The sequence below is a fragment of the Anguilla rostrata genome, chromosome 4 (assembly GCF_018555375.3).
Source record: "Anguilla rostrata isolate EN2019 chromosome 4, ASM1855537v3, whole genome shotgun sequence".
Lineage (NCBI taxonomy): Eukaryota > Metazoa > Chordata > Actinopteri > Anguilliformes > Anguillidae > Anguilla > Anguilla rostrata.
In genome coordinates this window covers 26,428,425-26,453,384 of record NC_057936.1, presented here as the reverse complement: position 1 = coordinate 26,453,384, position 24,960 = coordinate 26,428,425, and the positions used below count along the sequence as shown (strand labels likewise).

The following is a 24,960-nucleotide window of genomic DNA, read 5'->3' as shown; positions in this document are numbered from 1 at the left end:
TGTTTTGGCTCATTGTCCTGCTGCAAGGTGACATTCGACAAACAAATTTAACACATATTGCATGCATCCTAGGGGACTCCGCTTTTGCACATATATCAAAGGATCCATCTTATGGAAAGTACAATTTAGGATCATCTTTTGTATACTAGTTACAAAAAAATAAAAATTCTCCAACAACAAACAGCTCCACTAACTGAAACACCCATATATTCCACTTCAAACCATTTCATTAATCAAACACAAACCAGCGCAATCAGTTCCACTAAACGAAAGCCTACCAATCCAACCCAGCCACACTACACCAGTTACATACCAATTTTTTTCCACAGACCCAATATCTACAAACCTAAGAAAGCAGTACAAAAGCAACATCTACAAATAATTACAAAATCTTTGGGAAAACAAAAGGTCATATCTAACATCAGCAGGTAGAGAGAGCTGTTATGACCTCAACTTACTCTGCATTAGGTAATGTGTGTCTTGATGTGTGTAACCTTGATGGTATTACTGAAATGAGCTGCTAAGGTGTCTCAATGTTTATGTTCTGACCTTTTTGTCCCCTGGCCTCTGACACTTGATACTAGCCCTGGAGGCCCCTGTGCTGCTGCAGAATCTCAGTGACTGCAATGTTAATGTCAGCAGTTCCATCACCCTGTCCTGCCCCGCCTTTGGAGTGCCACGACCACAGATCACATGGTACAAGGACCAACGCAGGCTGCATCAGGGCTCTGGTGAGCGGCACACACACTCCCATGCTGAATAGATACCAAATGTATATGCTGCCTACGAGACAACACAGTGTCTTGTTTCAGAGGAGACCAATCATCCTGGATGGACACAGAGTATGGTGGTTTTCTTTGTTACTGCACTAAATTGATCAATAAATCAATCAATCAGCCTTTAATTTTGGTTTTCACAAGTTGCAACAAATTAACAAGAGCAACACACCATCCCCATACACCACAACACCTTCCCCTAAACCCTCCATGCCTCCTTTTAAGGCACTGTTCTAGAGCGTGGATGGGTTCTACAGTCTGGACTGTGCCAATGACACACAATTGGCCCTAGCATGCCCAGGGAAGGGAAGATTTCATTCAGTCAGGACTTTGTTTGAATGGGCATCTGCAAATCCTCTTGTTGAGCTGCACATTAAGTGTCTTTCTCTGACTCATGTGCCTGGCGTGAATTGCAGAGTTGAAAGAAGCTGACTTGCATGCAGAGATATACCAGAGATTGTAGCACTTGGTGTTATTAAATATAATTGGGCATTCCATAGTGGGATAAAAAGCATTTAAAAAGTCAACCATTCAGTTAAATAGACAACTTTATAAGTTACCCACACACAGTAGTAGGCTGTCTGGTCAGAGACAGGGCTCTCAACAACACACTAACAACCCCCCACTGAGCAACTGTCACTGGCACAAACGTAATGATATCAAACAGTGGTTGCTGAAACAGTTGGTGACCTGGAGATGTTCGAATCATTACACATCAAAATTTGTTTGGCTGATGCATTGTCACTCATTGCCTGAATCCAATATGAAATTCTAGAGCAGAGTCTCTCAGTCAGACTGTTGCTAGCCCTCAAGAGGCTGGAAGAGCAGGGTTCACTGCCTTGGACTTAGAGTGGAAGGTGACGCATCTTTAGACTTGCACACAGTTTTGAACTGATAATGGTCCAATAACACGAAAAGGAACCCATTTTGTAACTCAAAAGTAAATAATTATTGAATTAATAAACACAATCAGATTTAATTATAAAAATTGCATTCTGGGTTGGGCAAGCGTGGAATACCCTGATGGCCCTGACGGGATGCCAATGTAGCCACACATTTATGGAACTTAACAAGGGTCATCCTGGCAACCTGAAGCACTAGAGAGTACCCAGTCTCACCCAACCATAATCCCCTACAGCTCAGAGGACATCTTTTATAGCTCTGCCCCTGCCTGGACATGACTATGAGCAGGTGAATCCAATCAGTGTTAGCAAAACTGATAACTAATGTCTAATGGTCTGACAGATACACAGGTAAGGAAAAGCAAATCTGTACATTTTTCAACAATCTCTATACACTGTAGTTGGCCACTTTGTTTAGCAAAATCAGATGTTTGTAAGAATTATTTTGTTAAAACTCACTGATAATCAGCTGTAGTTGGTCTTACCCACTAAGTTTTAAAAATATCCAACCATTACTCAAATGTATTGCACAAGACAATTTTGACATAATTACATGAGATAGTTTAACCACTACATTTGTTAACCATCTCCAGTGGCACATTATTTTGATGTACATAAACATTTTTGAAAGTTTAGCAAAGATAAAATAAACATACTGCCTGACAATGGAAATGTTGGATGCTGCCTTCAAATTATTTTTAAACTGCCCTATTCTGGTGTAAGTATTTTGATTACTTTTTTTGCTAAAAGGGGGAATGAGAACATTTTGCCCTAAAATTCTGGCTCCACAGGCAGTGGGTCATTTCTTAAAGTTCCTTATGAGACTGATTGTGGTAAATTCTGGGTATTGTGAACAGGTATCATGTTGGCTCCAGGAGGTGGAACCCTGCACATTGAGCGAATTACAGCAGAGGATGAAGGGATGTATACCTGTGAGGCCACTAATGAGAGAGGATCTGTGGAGAGCTCTGCCTACATCTGGGTTGACGGTAAAGATAACAAAACACTGAGCCCTGAATGAATTCCGCTTTCAATCTATCCCTGGCCCCATTTCCCCAAATACACAGTAATAGTTCATAATTGGCCTCTTGTTTCTCTATTCTTCTAAGTGATTGAACTTGTTTTTCAATTTTTCTTAGTGATTGGCAATGCGATTTTTTATTCATCCTAGACATTGTCTTCTTATTTTTCTATTCTTAGTGGGTGCTCTTTACTCATGTCATAGTTGGTACCACCAGGGGTTAAATTGGGGGTGGATGCGGGTGAACGGCGTCCACCCACCCTTGGGTGGGTGGTAAAATATTTTTGACTGGCAGTTTTACAAATAACTATGATAATCCACTCCATTTTTCGTATGCTCCAGTCCATGTGTTCCCTCTAGCCAGTTACTCGCTCAACCAATCAAAAATCCGAAGAAAAATCCAAATTTAACCCCTGGGTACCACCAATGCTCCAGGTTAGCTGTGATTACTTCCAGTTAGAAAAGTGGCAGAATCAGAAGGTCAGCTGGGTGGCCATTTTATTTAATGGCAACACAACCCAGAAACACATTCAGTATATATGCCTTCAAAATGAGAAACTCCACAGAACTTGATAAACACCTCAGAATTACTGACTGACTGACTCAAAAATTTAAATTATTTCTCTGTGTTGAAAACATAGTGTAACGGGTCCTGATGTTCCTCTTCCCACAAACCACACAGTCTGCAAGTATGAGATGCACGCGGGTTTTATTGTGCGCTTCAAACAGACGAACATATAACCAAACAAACAAACAAACAAACAAACAAAACACACAGTCGGCACAGGGAACAAAAGCCATGTAGCTCCCCGTTCATCTCTCATTCCCAGCGCCCCGGTCTCACTGCAGGCAGAGCATATACACAATTAGCAATTAATCGTAACCGCAAACAGCTGTGGTGGTAGGCCAGCTAAACCGCTCCCTCTCTGCCTGCAGCTAACACCCTAATCACCACCCCTCCACACATACTTTATGCAAACACATACTCAAAGAAAGAGAACATATCTCCTCTGCTGTTTGTTACTGAGGTACAAGCAACACATTTGATCTTGTGTTTAACAGGACTAATGTGTTCAAAAATAAATGTGAAAACTCAAACATGGCTGTTTTAATTTGCTAGTTGAGCTTAATGGTACAATACAAAATTGGAAGCTTTGTTTTGCGCCGTTGTTGTCAACGGCGCAACAACGGCGCAACCCCCGATCCATGATCAGATACACATTCACTAGCAGTTTGCCTGCCTTCATTATGTTCTATTGCGCTGTATGGTGTTGTTGGTTTATGTTAGTGATTGAGCTCTATCAGGTTCGGGCTTAAAATTTGATTAGATCTTGTTGGGCCGGTTCAGGTTGAGTTGTAAAGATGTTGAGCTTAGGTGGACACAGCCCAATGTAGACCGCTTGAAACATGCTCAGATCCAACCAAATGCCTCAAAACCCATTGGACAGCACTTCACCTTGCAGAAGATAACCCAAACATACTGCTAATTCAAACAAGGAGTTTTTCAGGGCCAAAAAGTGGAATGTTTTTGATTGGGCAATCAATCACCTGTCCTGAAACAAACTGAACATACATTTCACTGGCTGAAGGCAAAATGCCCCAGAAACAAAAAGGAACTGAAAATGGTTGCTGTACAGACTTGGCAGTGTATCATCAGGGAACACACCCAGTATCTGCTGGTGTCTATGGGACTTCAGGTACTGTAGTCATCGAATGGAAAGGATTTGCAAACTAAACTAAATATGATTATATTTCAGATTATGTTAATTTATCGAAATACTTTTGCCGTAAAATTGGGGACCATTTATGAAAAGGGGCTCTAATTTCTACACAGATCACTTAATGCGGATCCATATACCCTAAAATTAAAGCCGACAGTCAGCACTTTAACCTCATATTCATTGTTTCATTTGAAATCAAAGTACAGAGCCAAAACAACAAAAAATGTGTCACTGTTCCAATACTTTTGCATTTGTATGTTAGCTACATCTGTTTCTGCATCTGGGCAACTGAGCTCCATTTTTGGAAGGTCTACACATACTGAAATGTGATCATTTTTACTTCACAATAGTATATTTGTTGTACTTTTGTAGCTTCATTCTCTCTCAGTGGTGGTGGAGGCAGAGGGCTATCTGACTGTTTGTATTGTTGATACTGACACAAAAGATTATGTGTTTATAGATTCTGCTACTTCATATCTGGAGATACCCACACTTACCTGTACTTGTGTGGTTGCCACTCTCTTCTGGCTGCTGCTTACACTTTTCATACGGAAACTCAAACAGGTGAGAATCAAGCACAGGTCAGTCATACTAATGAGAGCCAATCACAGCACACTCAGACAGGTGAGAGCCAGTCACAGCTGACTGACATAGGACAGAGCCAATTACAGCTGAATCACAGAGTGCAGAGCCAATCATAGCAACTCAAACAGATGAGAGCCAATCATAGCACATTCAAGCAGGAGAGAGCCAGACAGCCATTACTGTGTAGCGACTCAAGTGGGTGAGAGCAGCTGAAGCAGGTGAGGGGCATTCATAGCTGAGTCACAGAGATGAGACCCAGTCACAGTTGCCTCACCCCGGTCAGAGCTGATTACAATTGATTTATTACGTTAATTTAGCAGATGCTTTCATACAAATACATTTAAAACAAAAGAGAGCATATAACTGCATTCATCTGATGTAAAAAGCAATAGTGCCATACATGGCAAATAACATTCCCAGTCCAGTGTATATGGAATATTGTTAAACCAAGAACCAAAATGCAAAGCCTGAATATATAGACTGTATCCTTAACTGTGATTTAAACATGGGAGAACCAATCACAGCTGAGTCACTTTTTTCAGCCAAATCCACAAACATTACTGTTTGTTTACCTGTTTGACTGTAATGCTGAGGCACATTTGGACTGTAACATTGTACCGTAACTCCGAAAGACATTCAAAGTGTAACTTGAGTAGTTATTGTATTGTTTTTTGTAAATTTTCGACTGCCACTCTAATAATGTTGTCGTTTGAGATTTATAGGACCAGTATTTGGTTACGGGGGTTTAATAAGTGTAATGGAAAGGGTCTATGCCCTGCTGATGTATAGGATGTTTGTCTTTATAGCCAAGTTCCCCAGGTGTCAAACCAGACTACCTGTCAATCATTCTTGCACCAGTGGAGGGGCCCTTGGATGAGCAGTGTGAGAGCTTGCCTTATGACCCTGGTCAATGGGAATTCCCTCGAGATCGCCTCAAACTGGGTATGATGACGTGGACAACCTTAGCCCAGTGTGGTGATGGTCTTCAGAAGGTGTCAGTTCATCATCAAGAGCAGTTACATTTTAAGATGTTGGGTGATCTTTGCTCGGTTGCTTTTTCACCATAGAAAAGCCTCTGGGACATGGTGCCTTTGGGAAGGTCATGCAGGCATCAGCCTTTGGTATCAGTAACTCCAGCAGCTGTAGGACTGTGGCTGTGAAAATGCTGAAAGGTACTGAGGACATTACTATCATTCTAAGATTGTACCTCACCTAACATTGCATTACATTCACTTAGCAAACATTCTTATCCAGAGTGACAAAAATGAAGAAAACCACTTCACACACCAAAAAATGTGCCTCACTTCATGCGTCCTGTTACCCGGAATGTGCCCCACCTTTGTTGCCAAAAATGCATCCCATTTTACATTCCCTGTTATCCAGTCTGCATCTCACCAAACATGGCTGAGAGTATATTTGTGGTGGTTGACTCCCCGTTTGTGTGTGTTTTTAATTTGAGGGGGGAGCTGGAGCTTCTCCTCCAATACACACCCTTTCTCTCTGTCATCTCTCATTCACAGCTGGGCCTGCTGCTTATCTCTCAGCACCTTCACTTGCTGCCTAGCCCTTGCACAACCACACTAATCTCACTGAATGTCATCTGTAATGGAAAATATTGATATATTTTATTTGTTACACATTGAAGCTCCTATAGCTATGCAGACTTCTTTATTTATTTATTTTTTACTTTGGCCGTGTCTCCAGATAAAAATGAAATCTTTACGGCATTTTTCACTATAAATTGTACCGGGGACACAGTGAATGAACAGAATGAAAAAGCAACCCATAGACTAAAACAATTTTTGTGCAGTAATGGTCTCAGTTACAGACAAAAATTTATACAAAATGATTTGGCAGGTAATATAATCACATACAAATGTTTGTAACATAAGTCACTAGCTATAAAGTCATTGGTGCCCTGATTTATAGACAAAACAAAGGTTTTTATGAGTTTCAGTTAAAATAGTAGCTAACTATTAACATTTCCACTGTTACTATAACAATATGTTATGGTAACCTACCTCAGTGCCCTTTCTCCCTCCTCCTCCTCTAGGGACATTTGAAGAAAAAATAATGAATACAATAGTGTAGTGTGTTTCTTACAGGAATAAATAACTACATACCGAGAAATCTTTTTGGGTGGGCGCAAATTTATTTGGGCGGGCCGCCCTAAGAAATTCAATGTATGGCAAACACTGTCACGTGTTCTGTTGCAGGTGGGATGTCAGTTCACATACCATGTTACCCAGAAGGCACCACACTTCACACCTAAAAGGCCATTACCAAGAATGCACAACAATTCACATGACCTGTCACCCTGAAAGTGCCACACTTGTGTATGATATGTCATGTCTTTGTACCAGATGGAGCCACGCCCAGTGAGCATAAGGCTCTGATGACTGAGTTGAAGATCCTGATCCACATTGGGCACCATCTCAATGTGGTCAATCTGCTTGGAGCTTGTACCAAACCAGGAGGTATGTGTATGCCTTTGCATCTATCTCAGGTGAAAATCATGGAAGGATTATTATGAAAAAACAGATCCAAAATCGCATAACAAACTGCAACAAAGAAATAGTTATTTGCAACATCCGCTGAACACACCTCTTTTTTCTGTCCTTTTTTCTACGACAGCTTCCCAAATTAATAGCATGTTTATGTATGTAAATATGTATTTGTGTATACAGTATATGTGTGTTTGTGCATATAGTGTGCATGTGTGTGTGCTGTAAATATGGTTGTGTGTTTGTGTTTATACAGTAAATTTGTGTGCTTATGTATAGTGTGTCCATGCATTTTTGCTTATGGTAGATGTGTATGTGTGTGTATGTATGTAGTAAATGTGAATTTGTGATTTCAGGGCCACTGATGGTGATAGTAGAGTACTGTCACTATGGTAATCTGTCCACCTACCTGAAGACCAAGAGGAATGTGTTCCTGCACAAGCAGGTCTGTTAGGGGTGGATTATGGGATGGACTCAGACAAAGGCTAAATACTACTCTCTTTCTCTCACTCTCTCTCGCTCTCTCTCTCTCTCTTACTCACTCACTCACTCACTCACCCACACACACACACACACACACTCCAGAAGGCTGACCCAGAGAGGGTTGCCTTGTGCCAACCAGACCTGGGTCAAATACATATTTAAAGTATTTTAATTACTTTTAAATACTTTTTTTAATTATTTGAGATACAGATTTAATTTACAGAGTATTTAAATTACAAAATGCATTTGAAAATACATTTAAGGAGCAATTGCATGTATTTGCAACTACTTTAAAATATGTCTTTAAAAAAAGACAGAATTTTCAAATACAAAGTGTTTAATTTAATTGAATTATTTGAAAATACTTTCACAAAATAAGGCCAGTGATGCAACATGCACAATTGCACTAAAAGCTGCTAAAGACTTGAAAAGCACTGGATATGCGAGGACCTATCAGCTCTGAAAGTTGAGCATTTTGTCTAATTAGAGGACAGTATTTTGATGAGAACGCGTCAGGTGACTGCTGACGGCCCCAGTCCAACTGTACCGATTTCCATTGTTAATCGGTAATTAATATGCATGGCTGAATTATATTTTATCAGTGTATAACCTTCCAAAATGTAAAAGATGGAACTGTACATATGGCTGTCGAATGCTCTGACAACTGAAAAAAAGAGGAAATGCAGTAAAAGGCTACTAACTTTTAAAAGATTGCATGGGTACAAATAAACTGGTAAGCAGAAGTCTCTCAAGACTTAAGAGTCTTGATGATGGAGAGGCTATGTACTGGCAATGGAACACTTACGCTTTTGGTTTCCCATAGCTCAGCAAGCATGCAGAAAGACACTGAGCAAGACATTGAGGCAAACACAGGCAGGCAGCAAGACTTGCAACTACAGCTGTACAGTGCGACTGCATTAGACAGCACCCTGTGGAGGGAAACAACACACAAACACACACATTGTTTACATGGACCAGTTCTTGTATTATTCAAAACAAAAAACCAAAATGTAATCTGCAGCAGGAATCAGCAGAACACTGATTCCTGCTGCACACAGTCCACTGCTCCACACTCCTTCTCTGATCCCTGCTCCACACTGACCAGTACTACCCCTTTACTGGTCACTAGACCACTGTTCCACTGTGATAGCAACTGCTCCGCACTGCTACTCAGTGCACAGTGACACACTGCTGCACTCTGCTGACCACTGCACCACACTGAACACTGCTCCATATTGAGCATTGCTCCATACTGATAACTGCTGGTTGGAACACTTCTAATCTACATTCAGCAGACCACAGATGAGTTGTGTTATTTTTGTGAGGCAGAACCATGTTGGGGAGAGTGGGGAGAAGAGGCTGGCCAGTGTGTCCAGTAGCCAGAGCAGCATCAGCTCTGGTTTTAATGATGAGCAAGAAAACACAGAGGAAGAGAAAGGTAAGTCTGTGAGAGGAGGGAGTGTGGGATGAAGAGGAGTGAGAGATGAGGAAAGTGGATGTTTGGTTCAGTGTTCTACAAGCTGTCATGTACTTCTCTCCACATCCTCATTCTTATAATTTTTTCTATTTATACTGTGTCCCTCCCTCCCTCCCACACTTTTTCTGTCTCCAGGCTCCCTCTCAGAATCTGGCACCTGTCTGCATCTGGAAGACCTGATTTCCTACAGCTTCCAGGTGGCCCGGGGGATGGAGTTCCTGTCTTCCCGCAAGGTTGCATTCTTCTCCATTGCGTGTGTTGCATGTTTATGTGTGTGGGAATGTCTGTTCACATATTTGTGTGGGGCTTACAGAGCTACCCTAACCTATTTTTAAATGAGCTCTTTTGATGGAATTTTATAATCAACCAAAAAGCAACACAGTAATCAATAAAACCTTGTTGATAATTGCATCAAAATACCACAGATTACCTACTTCTTTTTTCAAATTCATTCCACACAAAGAAAAAAATGTTGTATTACATAATACAGTAATTGACGTGGAAAAAAATAAGTTAATGCATTTGGTTTGTTTATCTTATTTTCTTAAACAGCAAGGATATATAAATATTACAATATTACACAAGAAACAATTAATAAATGCTTCAGACAGGGGGATATGGCAGGATATCAAAGAAGCTAAAGGAGGCAGTTTAGGTCACCCTGCAATAGGATGACAAACCTGAGGTCTGCCTCACAAAATCAGAGGAAATAAACATGGAACAAAACACGAAAAAGAGGTGCCATACAGTCACATACAAAAAACAATGCAAAAAAACAGGCAAATAAGGAGCTTTTAAACCTGTGAAAAAGAAGGAAAGGTGGAACAGCCAGGAGCAGCCAGCAGCGGCAGCGTCCAGCAAACTGCCTTTCTTCATTACTGAAGCTCTACTCAAGTGAGGCCACAAGATAGGGAGACAGACTGGGAGAACTAGGAAACATTATCCTCCATGAGTTAGTCACCAGAGTTGTAAAAGTAAGTGTTTGTGCGCGTGTTTGTGAGAGTATGTATAATTGGTGTGCGTTTGTGTGTGATTTACAGTGTATTCACCGGGACCTGGCTGCCAGAAACATCCTTCTTTCTGAGAACAGCGTGGTGAAGATTTGTGACTTTGGTCTGGCACGTGAAGTCTACAAAGACCCTGACTACATCAGGAAGGGAGATGTGAGTCTCGCCCACCAGCTACTCTTATTGTTGTTATTAACAGAGAAATGTTGAATGAAGATGTTAAATGTCCAATACGAGCAAGTGGGTGAGATTGACAGGTGTTGCTACATCTGCAGGCCAGGTTGCCACTGAAATGGATGGCCCCAGAGTCCATCTTCGACAAGGTTTTCACCACCCAAAGTGATGTGTGGTCCTTTGGTGTGCTTCTGTGGGAGATATTCTCCCTGGGTGAGTCCCATCAGAATATGCCTCGGATACATTCCAAACATGCCTGTAACATACATCACTCACACCCAGGGCTTGACATTAACACCACCAAATTCCTGTGGAATTCAGCAGTGGCATGTAACTCTCACACAGAGTTTACTCTCGTTGGATAGCTATAAATTTCTGTTCAAATAAAATGTTATGTCCAATATATTCATTTCTAGTTTTTTTCTTGGGGGGGGGGGGGTTGGATTTTGGCCAGTGAAAAAAATGCTTGAGTGGCCAGTGACTTTGAAAAAGTTAATATCAAGCCCTGCTCACACCCTCTCCACATCCTCCCAATATGACTTGCACTCTCTAAGCAGAAGTTGCTAAAAAAGTGAACTTACAGACTTCATGTATGAGTTACTACAGGGACAACAGTGTGTGAGCAGGATTGAGGTGGGCCAGAGCAAGAAAACAGAGAGATTTTGGAAGGGGATAGAGATGGAGTGCAGAGACAAGATTAGGAGATTGAGCAGGAGTTTAGGTGGGGAAGGTGAGTGCCACTGATAATTCCCTTTGTCCTCCTCAGGGGCATCTCCATATCCTGGTCTCCATATCGATGAAGAGTTCTGCCACAGACTCAGGGGGGGCACCCGAATGCGTGCCCCTGAATACAGCACCCCAGAAATGTAAGTGTATCTGACAGGACTCATCCTGGCCCAGCTCATTGAGTCACTGATTGGATATTGAGGCAAAAACATGACCGTTTGAATGGGCCTCTCTGTGCATTTTTGTGGCCTGCAAAGGCAAGCTAACACAATCTGAACAAGGAAATGAACAAGGGCTTCTGCTCTTCCCTTGCCCTGAGTGTGTAGACCACTGCAGCCCTGTCCCTCCCCTGGGTCAAGCCAATGCCTTGATGCAACCTGGAGGCCCAGATGCATCACCTCACCCCTCTGACCTGCATATGATACATCCTTTGATTTGGACTTTTTACCTAACCTGCTAGTTTAATACCTTAGTTGTAACCTCCTCCACCCATTTGATTATTTGCTGTGATAGATCGCTCATTACATTTATCCTACATTCATTTTACCTTTATATCGAGCCAGCCAGCGGAGGATGTGGTCCCCCTCTATAGCCAGGTTCCTCCCAAGATGTCTTCCCATCGGGAAGTTTACCTCACTTACGCTTTTACCTCACTCATGCTTTACGCTTGCTTTTTGGAGGTTTAGGCCTGGTTTTTGTTCAGTTTTCATTATATTACTCTGTAAAGTGTTGTTGTGACAGTTATCCTTAAAAAGCACTTTTATAATTTTTTTTATTTGATTAACACAAAGAAGCACTACAAAAAGCCATCCTTCTGACATCATACTATCATAAGGTCTACATTATAATCACATGTATGTCACATTTATATACTGTGTGTAGGGCCTCGTCTCCCTCCAAAGGTCTCTGAAGCTCTCTTCCTTCTAGTTACAGCATTATGCTGTCATGCTGGAAGACAAACCCCATAGAGCGCCCCACTTTCACAGCACTAGTGGAGACCCTGGGAGACCTACTTCAGCAACGTGTGCAGCAGGTGAGTTCACTTGGCACCACTACAACCCCCCCCCCCCCCTAAACTTAGCCAGTGCTAACAGCTCAATCCCAAATAATGCCTCCTGAAAAAAGATGAGGAAGACTGCATCTCCTAGAACCCCTTTTGTAAAAACAAAATGGTGTTTCTACTTCTGGAACAGGATGGGAAAGACTATATCCCCCTTAACTCCTCCCTGGCCATGGATGGCACTGCACTGACAGAGGTCAACAGCATGCAGCTTGACATGAACTGCAACAGCATGGGAAGTCTAAGGTAATGACTGGATCAGAAATGTGCTGTCAGCCACAAAATAATACATGACTTGTTTTAATGGTTGTGTTTTAATGGTTGTGAAGTCATGATCCTTTGAACTTGCAGCTCACTGCTAACTGTATTGTTGTCCTTCTTCATTACTCTACTGAGTTTTTCCCAGATTTGCTTGCTATTGCCTTTGGCTTCATTTATTAGATCAATATATAAATTGGCCTCAGCCTCTCAGTTCCTTTACCAATTTATTTAGAAGTTACTGAAAGGTTCTTCTTTTGTCTTTTTACCCTGTTTTAAGTGCACATTGTATGCACTTAAGATCTGGTCTCTCTGGTTCATCAAATTCTACTGCTGCTCATTTAACCACAGACAATTCTGTTGCTTTTGATAACTTTTCATCTTTAGCTATTAAAGAGACATAGTCCCAAAATTTGTGACAATTGGTTTAAAGGTATAAATGGAAAATTGTGAAAAATACATCAAGGTGGACAGGTGAGGTGATTGTGGTGAGGTGAGTGTCAATGTGCTGATATTAAGTTCCTTATATTACAGTGTATTTGCACAGCAGAATGTAAAGCTGGGTGTAAATTCACAGATTGCTTTCCCTTATTTCAGATTTAGCAGCCAGTCCTCAGCTAGCCTGATCACATTTGAGGAGCCACCATACACAGATCCTCTACATGGAGTGAGTCCTTTCATCAGAAATGCCAATCACAATGAGGGAGTGGCAGTGTGACTTAGCCACACTGAGCTGTGTCATGTTAAATCATACACAGGCCAGGCTGTTTTGGTCACACTGTCATACTTTTCACTGGACTATGATGAACAGTATGCATGTTGTCAAAAAACATTTCATAAATTAGTAATTCAAATTGCTTCTCTGATATGAAAAGAAAAGGTGCTTAAAAATGTAATACAGCAAAAAAGTGTACAGTAAAATGGAAATATCTGAACTCACATACATAAGATAATAAAACAATAACATTTAAAAAAATTATAAAAAGGCATTTAAAATGGGAAGTTTAAAAAAAATAAAAGATTAAAAAAAGGGAAGGGGGGGTATAACAATTAAAAGAAGCAATAATTGTTTTAATAAAAGATTTAAAGGAAGTATAGACTGATGGATAATGCAGGTGTCCAAATGTTGTACAATATTATAGTAAGTGTTATTTTACAGGATTACCAGACAGACAGTGGGATGGTTCTTCTGTCAGAGGAGTTACAGTCTATGAAGTGGAGTGACAGGAGTATGGAACTGCATTCAAACAGGTAAGTGAGGGACTGAAATACACCCTACACACCTGTTTCTGGGGGTAGTCACATTTAAGATGTATTGCCTTGGCTATTATACATTCTTAATAATATCAGAGGAACAGGTTTGATATCAGAAGTTGAAAGGTATATGTGTGTTCAGGTGTGAGACTGTTCATGTGCACGTACAGTACGTGTGCTCATGTGTGGGATTATGTTCAAATGTGTCTGTTCTCAGGTGTGGGACTGTGTTCATGTGCGTGCATGTGTGTTCAGATGGTGTCTCCAGGTGTGTGTCTGTGTGTTGAGGTTCAGGACTGTGCTCTGCAGGTTCCTCGGGGGCAGTCGGAGCAGGGAGAATCTCCCATCTGCAGTTGTCCGGCCCTGTATATACAGCCCCACTATTGGCCATGAGGAAGAGCGGCTTTCTGTGTTTACTTGTGATTGCAATTCTCAGGTGTGCTGCACTCCACCTCCAGGCTACAGTTCTGCCTTACTCTGCCCTTCTGTATAACATCAGCCTACACAGCACACAAGACCCACATGATTTGCATAACACTGAAAACCCACACCACCTACATACACTACAAGGCCAACAGTAGGGAGACACGTGACATCCTACATCTCATCCAGAATTATGGGCATTAATACAGAGTTGGTCCACCCTTTGCTGCTATAACAACCTCCACTCTTCTTTGAAGGTTTAGGCCTAATACTAGATTTTGGAGCATTGCTTGCTTCCATTCAGCCAGAAGAGCATTAGTGAGGTCAGGCACGAATCATCAGATCAGTCGGCATTCCAATTGATCCCTAAGGCGTTGAATTGGGTTGAGGTAGTGCTCTGTACAGGCCAGTCAAGTTCTTCCACAACATTCTCGACAAAATCAAATCTATATGGAGCTCACTGTGTGCCTGGGGGCATTGTCATGCTGAAACAGGAAAGGGCCTTCCCCAAACTGTTGGGCAAGCACTGAATAGTATAGAATGTGATTGTATGCTGTGGCATTAAGATTTTCCTTCACTGGAACTAAGGGGCCTAGCTGAAACCATGAAAAACAGTCCCAGACCAAGGGGTGTCCAAATACTTTTGGTCATATAGTGTACCACCACCTGACATGCCCCCATCACCTGTCCAAAACCATCTGACCCACTCCAGACCACGCACCTCCTCAGCCATACACACAGACTCCCCACACCTCCTCAACCATAGACACATTCTACCCATACCTCCTCAGATGCCTCACACTACCTCAACCATAAACACAGACTCCCCACACCTCCTCAACCATAAACACACTCCCTGCACTTCCTCCACAATAAAAACACAGGTGCTGCACATCTCCTACACAGTAAAACACACATTCCCAATACCTCATTCACCGCAAAACCCTGATGCCCCACACCTACTCAGTAAAACACAGGCCCCACACCCCCAACACAGCAAACACCATTCAGAAAATGGGCTGACGTGCGTAGCACTTGGAGCCTGTGTTCTCCCCAAGGAAAACAGTGTGCATCTTCGCCAGAGCAGCTGAAAGGAATTACCAACAACAATGTGTACCACCTGCTGTGTTACTATCTGCTGCTTAAAACAACAGTATTAATGTTATTATTAAATAATGTATTGGTACTAATCATTATCTTTGTAACAGTATAGCAATATTATAACAAAAAGAGCAATATGTTCTTACTGTAAACACTGTATGCTGGAAGACTGTTATTTTTATATCTTATTTTTAAAAAGCGAATTATTTTTCATATTTTTATTCTTAATAATTTAATAGAACACACAGAGTACAGGGTTGCTGTGGTTCTCAGTCTGCCATCCTGTTTATTTTATGTCATGTCTGTAACCAACTTGCTGATGTTTCCATGTGTAACACATTACATAATCCATTTTATTTAGTGATGTCTGCAACCTACTCTCTGATGTGACCACATGGAATATGAAAGCACTGGACCTATATCTTTTAGTATAATAACCTATTCTCCAATATATTATCTTCTGGAGCACAACATCATAAGATCTCTTCCTCATAGTAAGGTCCATATTGTAATTGTGCTGTATGTTACCACATGTAACAGGGCAGCACTGGATTATCTGTAAACCACACAAACCACTTCAACTGTAGCATGTGGCAGTATTCCCCCCATGTCCATTGCTGGTCTTCTGAAAACCATTAAAAACCGTGTCTAATGAAAAAATCTACAAAATGTACATGTACATCTGCCCTATCTCTGCAGATTTCACTCCTACACAAGCCGTGCGCCAGCACCCACCCACCCACAGCCTAGCTGTAGTCTGTCCCATCTCTCACAGTGTGGCATGTATGCTAGTTTGCCTGATCCTGCGAGTTTGGCAGCGCTAATGCACTGCGGTTGGGTGATAGCCTATAGAAAGACTATGCTCAGATGCTAAGACAGCTGTTTTCAGTTCAGAAGACCTTGTTCATTTTGGAAATTTGGGGTGAAATGTAATTGGAAAATCAATTTTTTTTTGTTTAATGAAAACTATAAAGCATAACCAATAAACAAATTTAAAAAAAATGCTAACATCACACTGTGTGTGTGTCACATAGGGTTTTTATGTATATTTGCCATAGAAACTTCTCATCGCTTCACTACTGGACACTGGGAAAAAGATAATCATCTCAGGCCCCCTCCCCACTCACCAGAGAGGGATCAAGAGGTGGCCCCAACTGTTCTCCCTTCACACCAGGCTCAAGTACTACTGTGCTATCATCAGGGTCCCCTATGTTAACAACTTCGACCTGTTTTGGGCAAGGCCTATTTTTTTTAAAGAGAGATGGTCTTCACCCAAACAGAAGGGGCCCTGATGCTTCCTGAGAACATCAACTCCCACCTCTGTGCATGACAGGCGAGTACGGTAGGAAATACATCTCTCAGAACCATATCCTGTACAAGAACTAGGCTAAACATAGGCACCACCATTGCCTACCATAGACCTGTGGTGGCCCGCTCTGTATTCAGACCAACCATGGCTAACTTAACTTGATTTTTATTCAACATTTGCCTCTGACTGCAAACCTGTCTGCTAGGCCTATGACACATCCACTGAAACAGGCCTTATTAAATGGCAGATCCAAGATCCTTAGCTGGGAAGACATTTATTATTACTAATTTAATCAGTAAACATAAACTGGATTTTCGGTGTAGCAAGTTAATCTCTGATGTGTTCCAGTATACGAAATTCTCATTTGGGGACTTCTCATCTTTTGAATACCTTGCAATGAAAACGAAATGTGCTACCTCAGTGCTGTTTCTCACTATATACCGTCCTCCTAAAAATCCAGCAGGTTCATAGATGATTTTGGAGAGTTATTGTCCAAAATTTTCACAGACTTTGACTGTACAATAATATCAGGAAAATTATTCACATTGATAACCACACTGATGCTCATGCCAGGGAAGTGATTAGTCTGTTAGAGGCTTTTTGACTATCTCAGCATGTATCAGGGCCCACCCATGAATGAAGGCATGCACTAGATTTGATCATCACAAAAGGCCTCAGTGTCACTGCAGTCTCAGCTTTTGATGTTGCCATTTAAATCATTTCTGTGTCTTTTTTGATGTGTCTATAAGTCCAGAATTACAAAGACGGGTAAAAACAGTTAAAAACGTTACACTGATGAAAGCACAGCTAAAAGTTTTGTGAAAATGATGACTAGGTCTAATGTGCCCATTACACATTCAGTCAATGATCTTGTCGAACATTTTAACTGTAGAGCTAAACAAATGCATTAATGAGATTGTGCCTCTTAAGTTAAGTTATCTCTGGAAAGCAAAAAGGTCCTTGGAGTAACGGTATAGTTGTACAACAGCAAAAAATAAAATGCCGGCAGGCAGAATGAAAGTGGGGAAAGACAAAACTTCATGTTCACTATGATATTTACAAGGATAGACTTCAAAAATACAATTTAGAATTTAAAAGTGCTCAACAGCCCTTTTTCTCCAAGATCATTAGTGAAAATGCAAACAATACACATATACTTTTTCCCCACTGTTGATAGACTAGTGAACCCCCTTCATTAATAGCCCCCAAGTTTCTTTCCACCTCAAAATGTGAGGAATTGTCTGCTTTTTTCCAATAAAATTATCATCATTAGACAAACTATTAGTACACTTATGTCAGGCAAGAAAGTAATGGCTCCATCTTCCACACACAACAACAGTAGAGGAGCTATGGCACATTTTACTGTTATTGACGTTATAAATATAAAGAAGCTGTACAGAAGCTCAAATCTTCTAACTGCTGCCTTGACCCTCTCCCTACTGCATTTTTAAGGCTAATATTAACCGCTTAGCAGAGGTATTGCAAATTGTTAATACTCTCTCTTCAGTCCGGTGTTTTCCAAAGTGCGCTAAGAACAGCTGTGGTTAAAACCTCTATTAAACAAGACCAGGTCAAAGCCTAGCTGGCTGTTCCGGCCGACCAATGGTGTAACTTCATCACAGACACTCGCGATAGTAGAGGTTGCCCCGCTGTTGCTGTCCAGACAAAAAAAAAAAAGTTCAATGCAAATACTTTTCCAATATAATAATAGTCTACATAAATAAATATATCAGCCGTCCAATCTATACACTCGAGTAAAGCAGATCGCGGAATTCTTGCCAACTTAATTCGTAAACTCGTGTATTGTAGACTAACTTCAGGTTAAAGTGCACAGCTAAATCATGACTAATACAAAGCAAACAGCGATGCTTGTAACTATTAGGTTAACGTCTGCTAAATTAAACTGGGCTAATCTCAACAGTAAATTAGACCCCTTGCCCTCTTAACGATAGCGTCAGACAACGAACTACACCACCTAGCCAACTAGTTAGACTAACACTTTAGAAAACAAAATTATAGTTCGAAATATTTCGCAATGATTAAACGTTACTTTGGGACCTACAGACTAACGTTAACGTCATGTAACCCTGGTTTCACACCCATCAGTAGCAGTCGGGACAGAGTTAGCTAGCAAGCCACGAAAATGAATCAGTCACAAGGGGAAAACAGATAAATAAACGTCAGCGGGACAAAAGGTATGTAAATTACCCACTCTTTTAGCTGAAATCTAACGATGTGTGATCTCGATAAAGGCTAACGTTAGCGATAACATGTTTGTCGTTAAATTCGGTTTGCTGGCTAACTTGCCGTTTATTTCTCACAAAAGAAAAGAAAATGTGTTTATGGGGGTAGTACCAAACAACTTACGTTGAGCTTCTTTCATGCGTTTCTCGATTCAATTTAAAATACTAGTTTATTCCTCTTCATTTCGATATCTTCCCGTCATAGTCAGTTTAAATCGTAGCTAAAACTAAAGGTTAAAACCTAGTGGCTGGACCGAACCGGCCGATGTCACAGACATGCGCGGTGTAACTTTATCGCTCAGTCAGCCAGTCAGCCGGTCAGCCGGTCAGTCGGTCAGTCGGTCAGTCAGACACATTCGCGTTTGTAGGGCTGGCCCCGCTGTTGCAGTCCAGCCAAAAAGAGCAAATTTGATGCTGTCAGTAATCATAGACCTATTTCCAATCTCCCATTTATTAGCAAGGTTCTGGAAAGAATTGTGTACAACCAGTTGTATGACTACTTAATTTCAAATGGCTACTTTGACTATTTCAAGTCAGGATTTAGACCGCACCACAGTACTGAGACAGCTCTTGTCAAAGTCATAAATGATCTTCAGATGAACTCAACTCAGTACTCAAGTAAGGCATTTTTGTAGTAAATTTTCTTTTCCTTACATATACCCGATAGCTCAGGCTGCATGACACGAGTTGACCCGCACTGGGCAGATTAGCTGGATGACTGGCAATGTGGGTACCGGATGGATCTGCCTGTTCTCAAAATCTGTTTCAGGAAAATTCACCAGATATGCAGGACTTCCTCGGTTCAATCTGCAGATTTTAAAATTCAACGCCTATATGGCGCATCAGGCCTGGATACTAAGTGTGTCCATAACTACAGACAGAATGACTTTTTATCTATTAACAGGTGGTTTCTTGAAAATAACTTTTCATGGGATTTCCCTGGTCAATGCCTAGTTTCTATTAAAACCTCTAAGCATACTCAGGCTAGTGATATCAAAAGAAAAAATGTCCAGTAAACGCGATTTTATTTATTTATTATCCTTTATTTAACCAGGGAGGTCCCATTGAGATACAATATCTCTTCTGCCAGGGAGTCCTGGTCAAGATGGCAGCAGAAAAATAAAAGTTTCATATTAAAAACATACCAAAAAAAAAAAAATTTTCTCTGAGGGTCTAGTGTTATGGCTACTGGAGTAATATTCCAGTAAGCCGGATATGTACTGCGGTAGTTTACCCAGTAAAGCTTTTAAAATAAAAATTAACATATGGGTTTTTCTCCTTGGATACAATGAAGTCCATTGAACCATTTCATATAAGTTACAATGGTGCGTATGTACACTTGCACAAGTTGCAAACCGCAGGGCAGCATCCAGTTTTTTTCAACAGAGATGAAGATGCATGCATATACATTTCATCACCATAGTCTAATACTGACAAAAAAGTACTTTGAACTAATCTTTTTCTAGCAGTAAAAGGAAAACATTTTTTAAACGAAAATAAAAACCTAACTTTGGTCTAAGTTTTTTTTAGAAGGCTATCAATATGGACGCTAAAGGTCATCTTGTCATCAACCAGATGCTGAGATATTTGTAAGAGGTAACCCTCTCTAGCTGAGTGCCATCTAGTGTTAAAACCGTACAGTCAATGGGTGATGAACGGGAACGTGAAAAACCATAAATTTAGTCTTTTTAGAATTTAAAACCAATTTTAAATTAACAAGTGACATCTGCAATAAATTAAAAGCAGTCTGTAGGGAATCCATTGCCACTTTTAAAGATGGCGCTACAATTATATAAATAATTGTGTCATCTGCATAAAGGTGTACCTTTGCTGGATTTAATCCTACCCCAAGATCATTTATATAAATAGAAAATAAAATCAGTCCCAAAATAGATCCTTGCGGAACACCCGTCTTTACGGTTAGAGGTACAGAATTATAATTGTCAATAGACACACACTGAGTTCCCCCTGTCAGATAATTTGAAAACCAACTTAGCACAGGGTTACTAAATCCTATACAATTGAGTCTTTGCAGGAGAAGACCATGATCCACTGAGTCAAACGCTTTGGATAGATCAATAAAAAGCGCAGCACATGATTTTTAATCATCCAGAGCAGTAAAAATATAATTTGTAACTGATATGGCTGCAGTTATAGTGCTATGCCCTTGTCTAAAACCTGACTGAGTTTGACTTAAAATATTATTATCAGACAAAAAATGTTTTAGCTGTTTGTTTACTAGGGATTCAAATACTTTAGCTATTACGGATAGTCTGGAAATAGGGCGATAATTATCCAGAACAGAGGGATCTCCTCCTTTTAATAAAGGACAAATGCTGACTTCCAGGAGCTGGGGATCAAACCGCTGGTTAGACTAAGATTAAAAATGGAGGCAATGGGTCCCGCAATCAGATCTGCTGCTGTTTTTAAAAAATAAGGCTCAATTTGGTCAGGACCAGCAGACTTTTTACAATCAAGACTCGATAGAGCTTTATAAACTTGAGTGGGAGAAATAGGGGAAAAAATGTAAACTATCTCCCGGGCAACTTAGGGTGGTGGCTACACTGTCTCTACAGGGAGATTTGAGAGAGTGGCTAAGCCTGCATTGATAAAATACTTATTAAATGCATCTGCTATGTTATGCGTACCCTTTATTTCATTTTGATTTACCTTTAAAAGATCAGGAAGAGTAGAGGGTGTCATAGACCCTGATGAAGATTTAATCAACTTTAATCAACTTTATTTGGATCATTAAGGTTTTAATTTATTGAATGAAGGTAGTAATCACTTTTTGTATTTTTTTAAATCAATTTTGTGCATTTGTTTCTTAATGCCCTATACTGAACCCAGTCACCGACATCATTACTTCTTTTAGCCTTGGCCCATGCCTTATCTCTCTCTCTAATAGAAGATGAGATGGTTTCATTAAACCATGGGTTGTCTTTACCAATAACTCTAAATCTTCTCAGAGGTGCATGCTTATTAATTAGGGCCAAAAAGGTTGTTTAAAAATAACTCCACGCCAAGTCAACGTCCGCCATTACACAGACAAGGTCCAAGTCGCTATTATACAAATCATGCGCAAAGGCTTGTTCATTGAGATGTTTATAATTTCTTTTAAAAATAAGACGGGGCTTAATCTTGGGTAGTTTGCAGTTTCTAACACAGGCAACTGTACAGTGATCACTGACATCATTACTGAATATTCCAACTGCAGAGTATTTATGTGGAGAATCTGTGAGAATAACATCAAGCAATGTAGACTTATCCATGTTTTTGGAGTTCAACCGAGTTGGAGAGTTAATTAGTTGCGGTAGATTTAGAGTGTCGCAAATGTCCTTAAGTGAACTGGAGGTCGTCGAGAGCCAGTCCCAATTTAAAACTCCCAATAAAACATACTCCTTGTCAGAAAACGTATGAAGGAAGTCTGAAAGCAGTCTTACAGCTTCATGTGACGCCGATGGTGGGCGATAGCATCCTACTACTGTAAGATCAGCACCATTAGGAAGATGTAACTGAATTACAGACAATTCGAAGCACTATGGTTTACTGATCGATTCGACACAGGAGCAGTTCAACGTTAATTTTTACATAGATCGCTACTCCCCCTCCTTTGTTAGCGCGATCTGCCCTGTAGATATTATCTCATAAAAAACACGTTTTCAACGTACAAAAATGCCAAGTTACTAAAAAGTATTGATATCAAAATGACGCCAAGTTACGATACTACAAATAATATAGGCTATCTTGCCTCACCGAAATGACATAAGATGTATCTCAAAGCAATGCTACCCAATATTTCCTCAGTTCTTTCAAGTCACTTGGCCCTGTGTATAAGCATGCACTACATGAACAGGCCAAATATATGTGTGGATGGCTCTCTCACGGTCAAGATTGATTGAATAGGTGTGTGTATGTCCAATTTGTATTGGTATGTAGGCCTATGTATTTCGCTGCCCAGGCTTTCTGTTGCGTGAATGATAGTATGTTTCTTGGTACAAGTGTGTTCGTGAATGTGAATGTAAGATGCTGCCAGGGAAATGTCCCCATGCGGATAAAGAAGTTCTCTATGTATGTATGTACAATATGTGTTTTACATGCAGTATTTATTGTACGTAGCAAATATACAATAACTTGCACATGTACTCAAATTCAGTTCAGAAGCAAGTATAAACATGTTTTCTGGAGAAATGTGCTTCCTGTCGTTGCTCAGCAGCAGTTCTGTACATTAATTAATTTATACATTAATTTCAATGTACAATGTTCAATGTGTTCCATGAGGCAATTCGAAATATTTGTCTCTTTGATCTGACAGAAAGTTTGCATGACATTGAGAAATGGTAAGATTAGAAAACACAGGGCCAAGTGACTTGAAAGAACTGAGGAAATATTGGGTAGCATTGCTTTGAGATACATCTTATGTCATTTCGGTGAGGCAAGATAGCCTATATTGTTTGTAGTATCGTAACTTGGCGTCATTTTGATATCAATACTTTTTAGTAACTTGGCATTTTTGTACGTTGAAAACGTGTTTTTTATGAGATATCAGTTCTTTTTGCAAAGCGTTTTATTATGAGAGTGAGAAATGCGACCCTGCAAGAAACGGTTGTGGATTATGGCTATCGTTGTGTGAATCTGTACAGTCTGATGAGCGTGTACCGTTCAGCAGTTTCGGTTTGCTATATATGTAAAACAGTGGCTGTGAGATAGGATGCAGTGGCGTAAGCGTAAACGCATCAGAAACGCAGATGGAATATGGTATGTACTCACGGATTTGACGTCCATCCAACGAGCCTTGACTGACAAATAATCAACACGCCCGTAGAATTATAACTCCCTAGGTCGCAACTTGTGTAGCCTTCTGTCCTGCTCCGTTGTCTGTTATTTCGTGGAGATGCACTATTAGTGTTTGTAAGGTTTATCCTTCTGTCCTGCTCCATTGTCTGTTATTTCGTGGAGATGCACTTTTAGTGTTTGTAAGGTTTATAAGGCATTTTGATAGGCTAATCTGCAGGTAGGAATCCTCTTCGCCGTTTTGCTTAACTAGAACCGGAAAACATGATAGTGGAGTATAGGAGCAGACGCATATGTCCCAGCAGGCTTTGCATATGAGAGAATAACAACAGTGCGAGAGAAATTAAAATGAAATTACGAAATTCCGTAGTTGAAACAATATGTTTTTAGCAGAATGGGCATGTAGGTGAAGGTTGACATGATCACGGAGTATAGTGCGAAGTAAATGGAGTGACCATGAGCGAGCTTATATTCCTTATCAAATGGTATATATAACAGTCGGTATTGAACATTGGTTGTTGAAGTGGAGGGTCAAATAACATTGCACACATTATTTACCTGTAATGTAATCTATTGCACGAATGTGTTTTTCTCATGTTCAGTGCTAGTAGTTATACTTATGAGTGAATCATGATTTTAAATGTAATGTTTTAATGCGGAGTTGCAGAACGTACATACGTAGTAATTGTGTGTAGCCTATGTGGCTAGATAGAGAACAGGGCGAGGTAACATGAATGTAGAAACGTGGCGTTTGCTGATATTAAGGTTTTGTACGGTAGCCAAGTGAAGAAATATAGTTAGTAGAAATGGCACAATGGTGAACCGGTGTAACTTTTAAATAAAAGGAATACATTTGCGTCATGAAATGCATATGGGTGGCCGTGAGTGAGTGAGGTTTACCAGTGTGTGACTTCGTTAGCTAATGCCATAGCTATGCAATGCGTGAAATATCATTAGCGAACCTGCCGGTGGTTTTAAAGAAAAGAACACAAACCAGTAAGCACAGAAGAGCTTCCGTTGAATCCATATGGTTTAGCAATATTGTAGCCGGTCAATAACTGAACGTACAGACGGTAAGTCATAATGCATATATCTTAGCAATATTGTAGCCGGTTAATAACTGAACGGTCAACGGCGGGTAG

At 40.5% G+C, this 24,960-nt stretch overlaps 1 protein-coding gene and 1 long non-coding RNA gene across 3 annotated transcripts in view; one reads left to right on the top strand and one right to left on the bottom strand.

Annotated features, from left to right (window-relative positions):
- flt1 (fms related receptor tyrosine kinase 1) overlaps nucleotides 1-15,172 on the top strand; it is a 57,016-nt gene extending 41,844 nt beyond the window's left edge. Inside the window, exons 14-30 of one of the 2 annotated variants that reach the window (XM_064331830.1) lie at nucleotides 585-731; nucleotides 2,536-2,667; nucleotides 4,881-4,984; nucleotides 5,812-5,947; nucleotides 6,073-6,177; nucleotides 7,369-7,482; nucleotides 7,866-7,954; nucleotides 9,322-9,430; nucleotides 9,605-9,702; nucleotides 10,510-10,632; nucleotides 10,752-10,863; nucleotides 11,417-11,516; nucleotides 12,304-12,409; nucleotides 12,570-12,682; nucleotides 13,292-13,361; nucleotides 13,854-13,945; nucleotides 14,258-15,172. In XM_064331830.1, coding sequence (XP_064187900.1) covers nucleotides 585-731; nucleotides 2,536-2,667; nucleotides 4,881-4,984; nucleotides 5,812-5,947; nucleotides 6,073-6,177; nucleotides 7,369-7,482; nucleotides 7,866-7,954; nucleotides 9,322-9,430; nucleotides 9,605-9,702; nucleotides 10,510-10,632; nucleotides 10,752-10,863; nucleotides 11,417-11,516; nucleotides 12,304-12,409; nucleotides 12,570-12,682; nucleotides 13,292-13,361; nucleotides 13,854-13,945; nucleotides 14,258-14,441 — 1,934 coding nt within the window. In that variant the 3' untranslated portion in view covers nucleotides 14,442-15,172. Of the gene's footprint in view, nucleotides 1-329; nucleotides 556-584; nucleotides 732-2,535; nucleotides 2,668-4,880; nucleotides 4,985-5,811; nucleotides 5,948-6,072; nucleotides 6,178-7,368; nucleotides 7,483-7,865; nucleotides 7,955-9,321; nucleotides 9,431-9,604; nucleotides 9,703-10,509; nucleotides 10,633-10,751; nucleotides 10,864-11,416; nucleotides 11,517-12,303; nucleotides 12,410-12,569; nucleotides 12,683-13,291; nucleotides 13,362-13,853; nucleotides 13,946-14,257 lie in introns of those variants that run through there. The other variant, XM_064331831.1, reaches the window with a different exon arrangement.
- A 2,405-nt stretch (nucleotides 15,173-17,577) lies between these two features.
- LOC135253053 (uncharacterized) lies at nucleotides 17,578-19,309 on the bottom strand. The gene is made up of 2 exons (XR_010329521.1): nucleotides 19,149-19,309; nucleotides 17,578-18,436 (listed from the first exon to the last, which is right to left on the bottom strand). It is a non-coding gene; the product is annotated as an uncharacterized LOC135253053 (long non-coding RNA).
- Nucleotides 19,310-24,960: the final 5,651 nt, after the last annotated feature.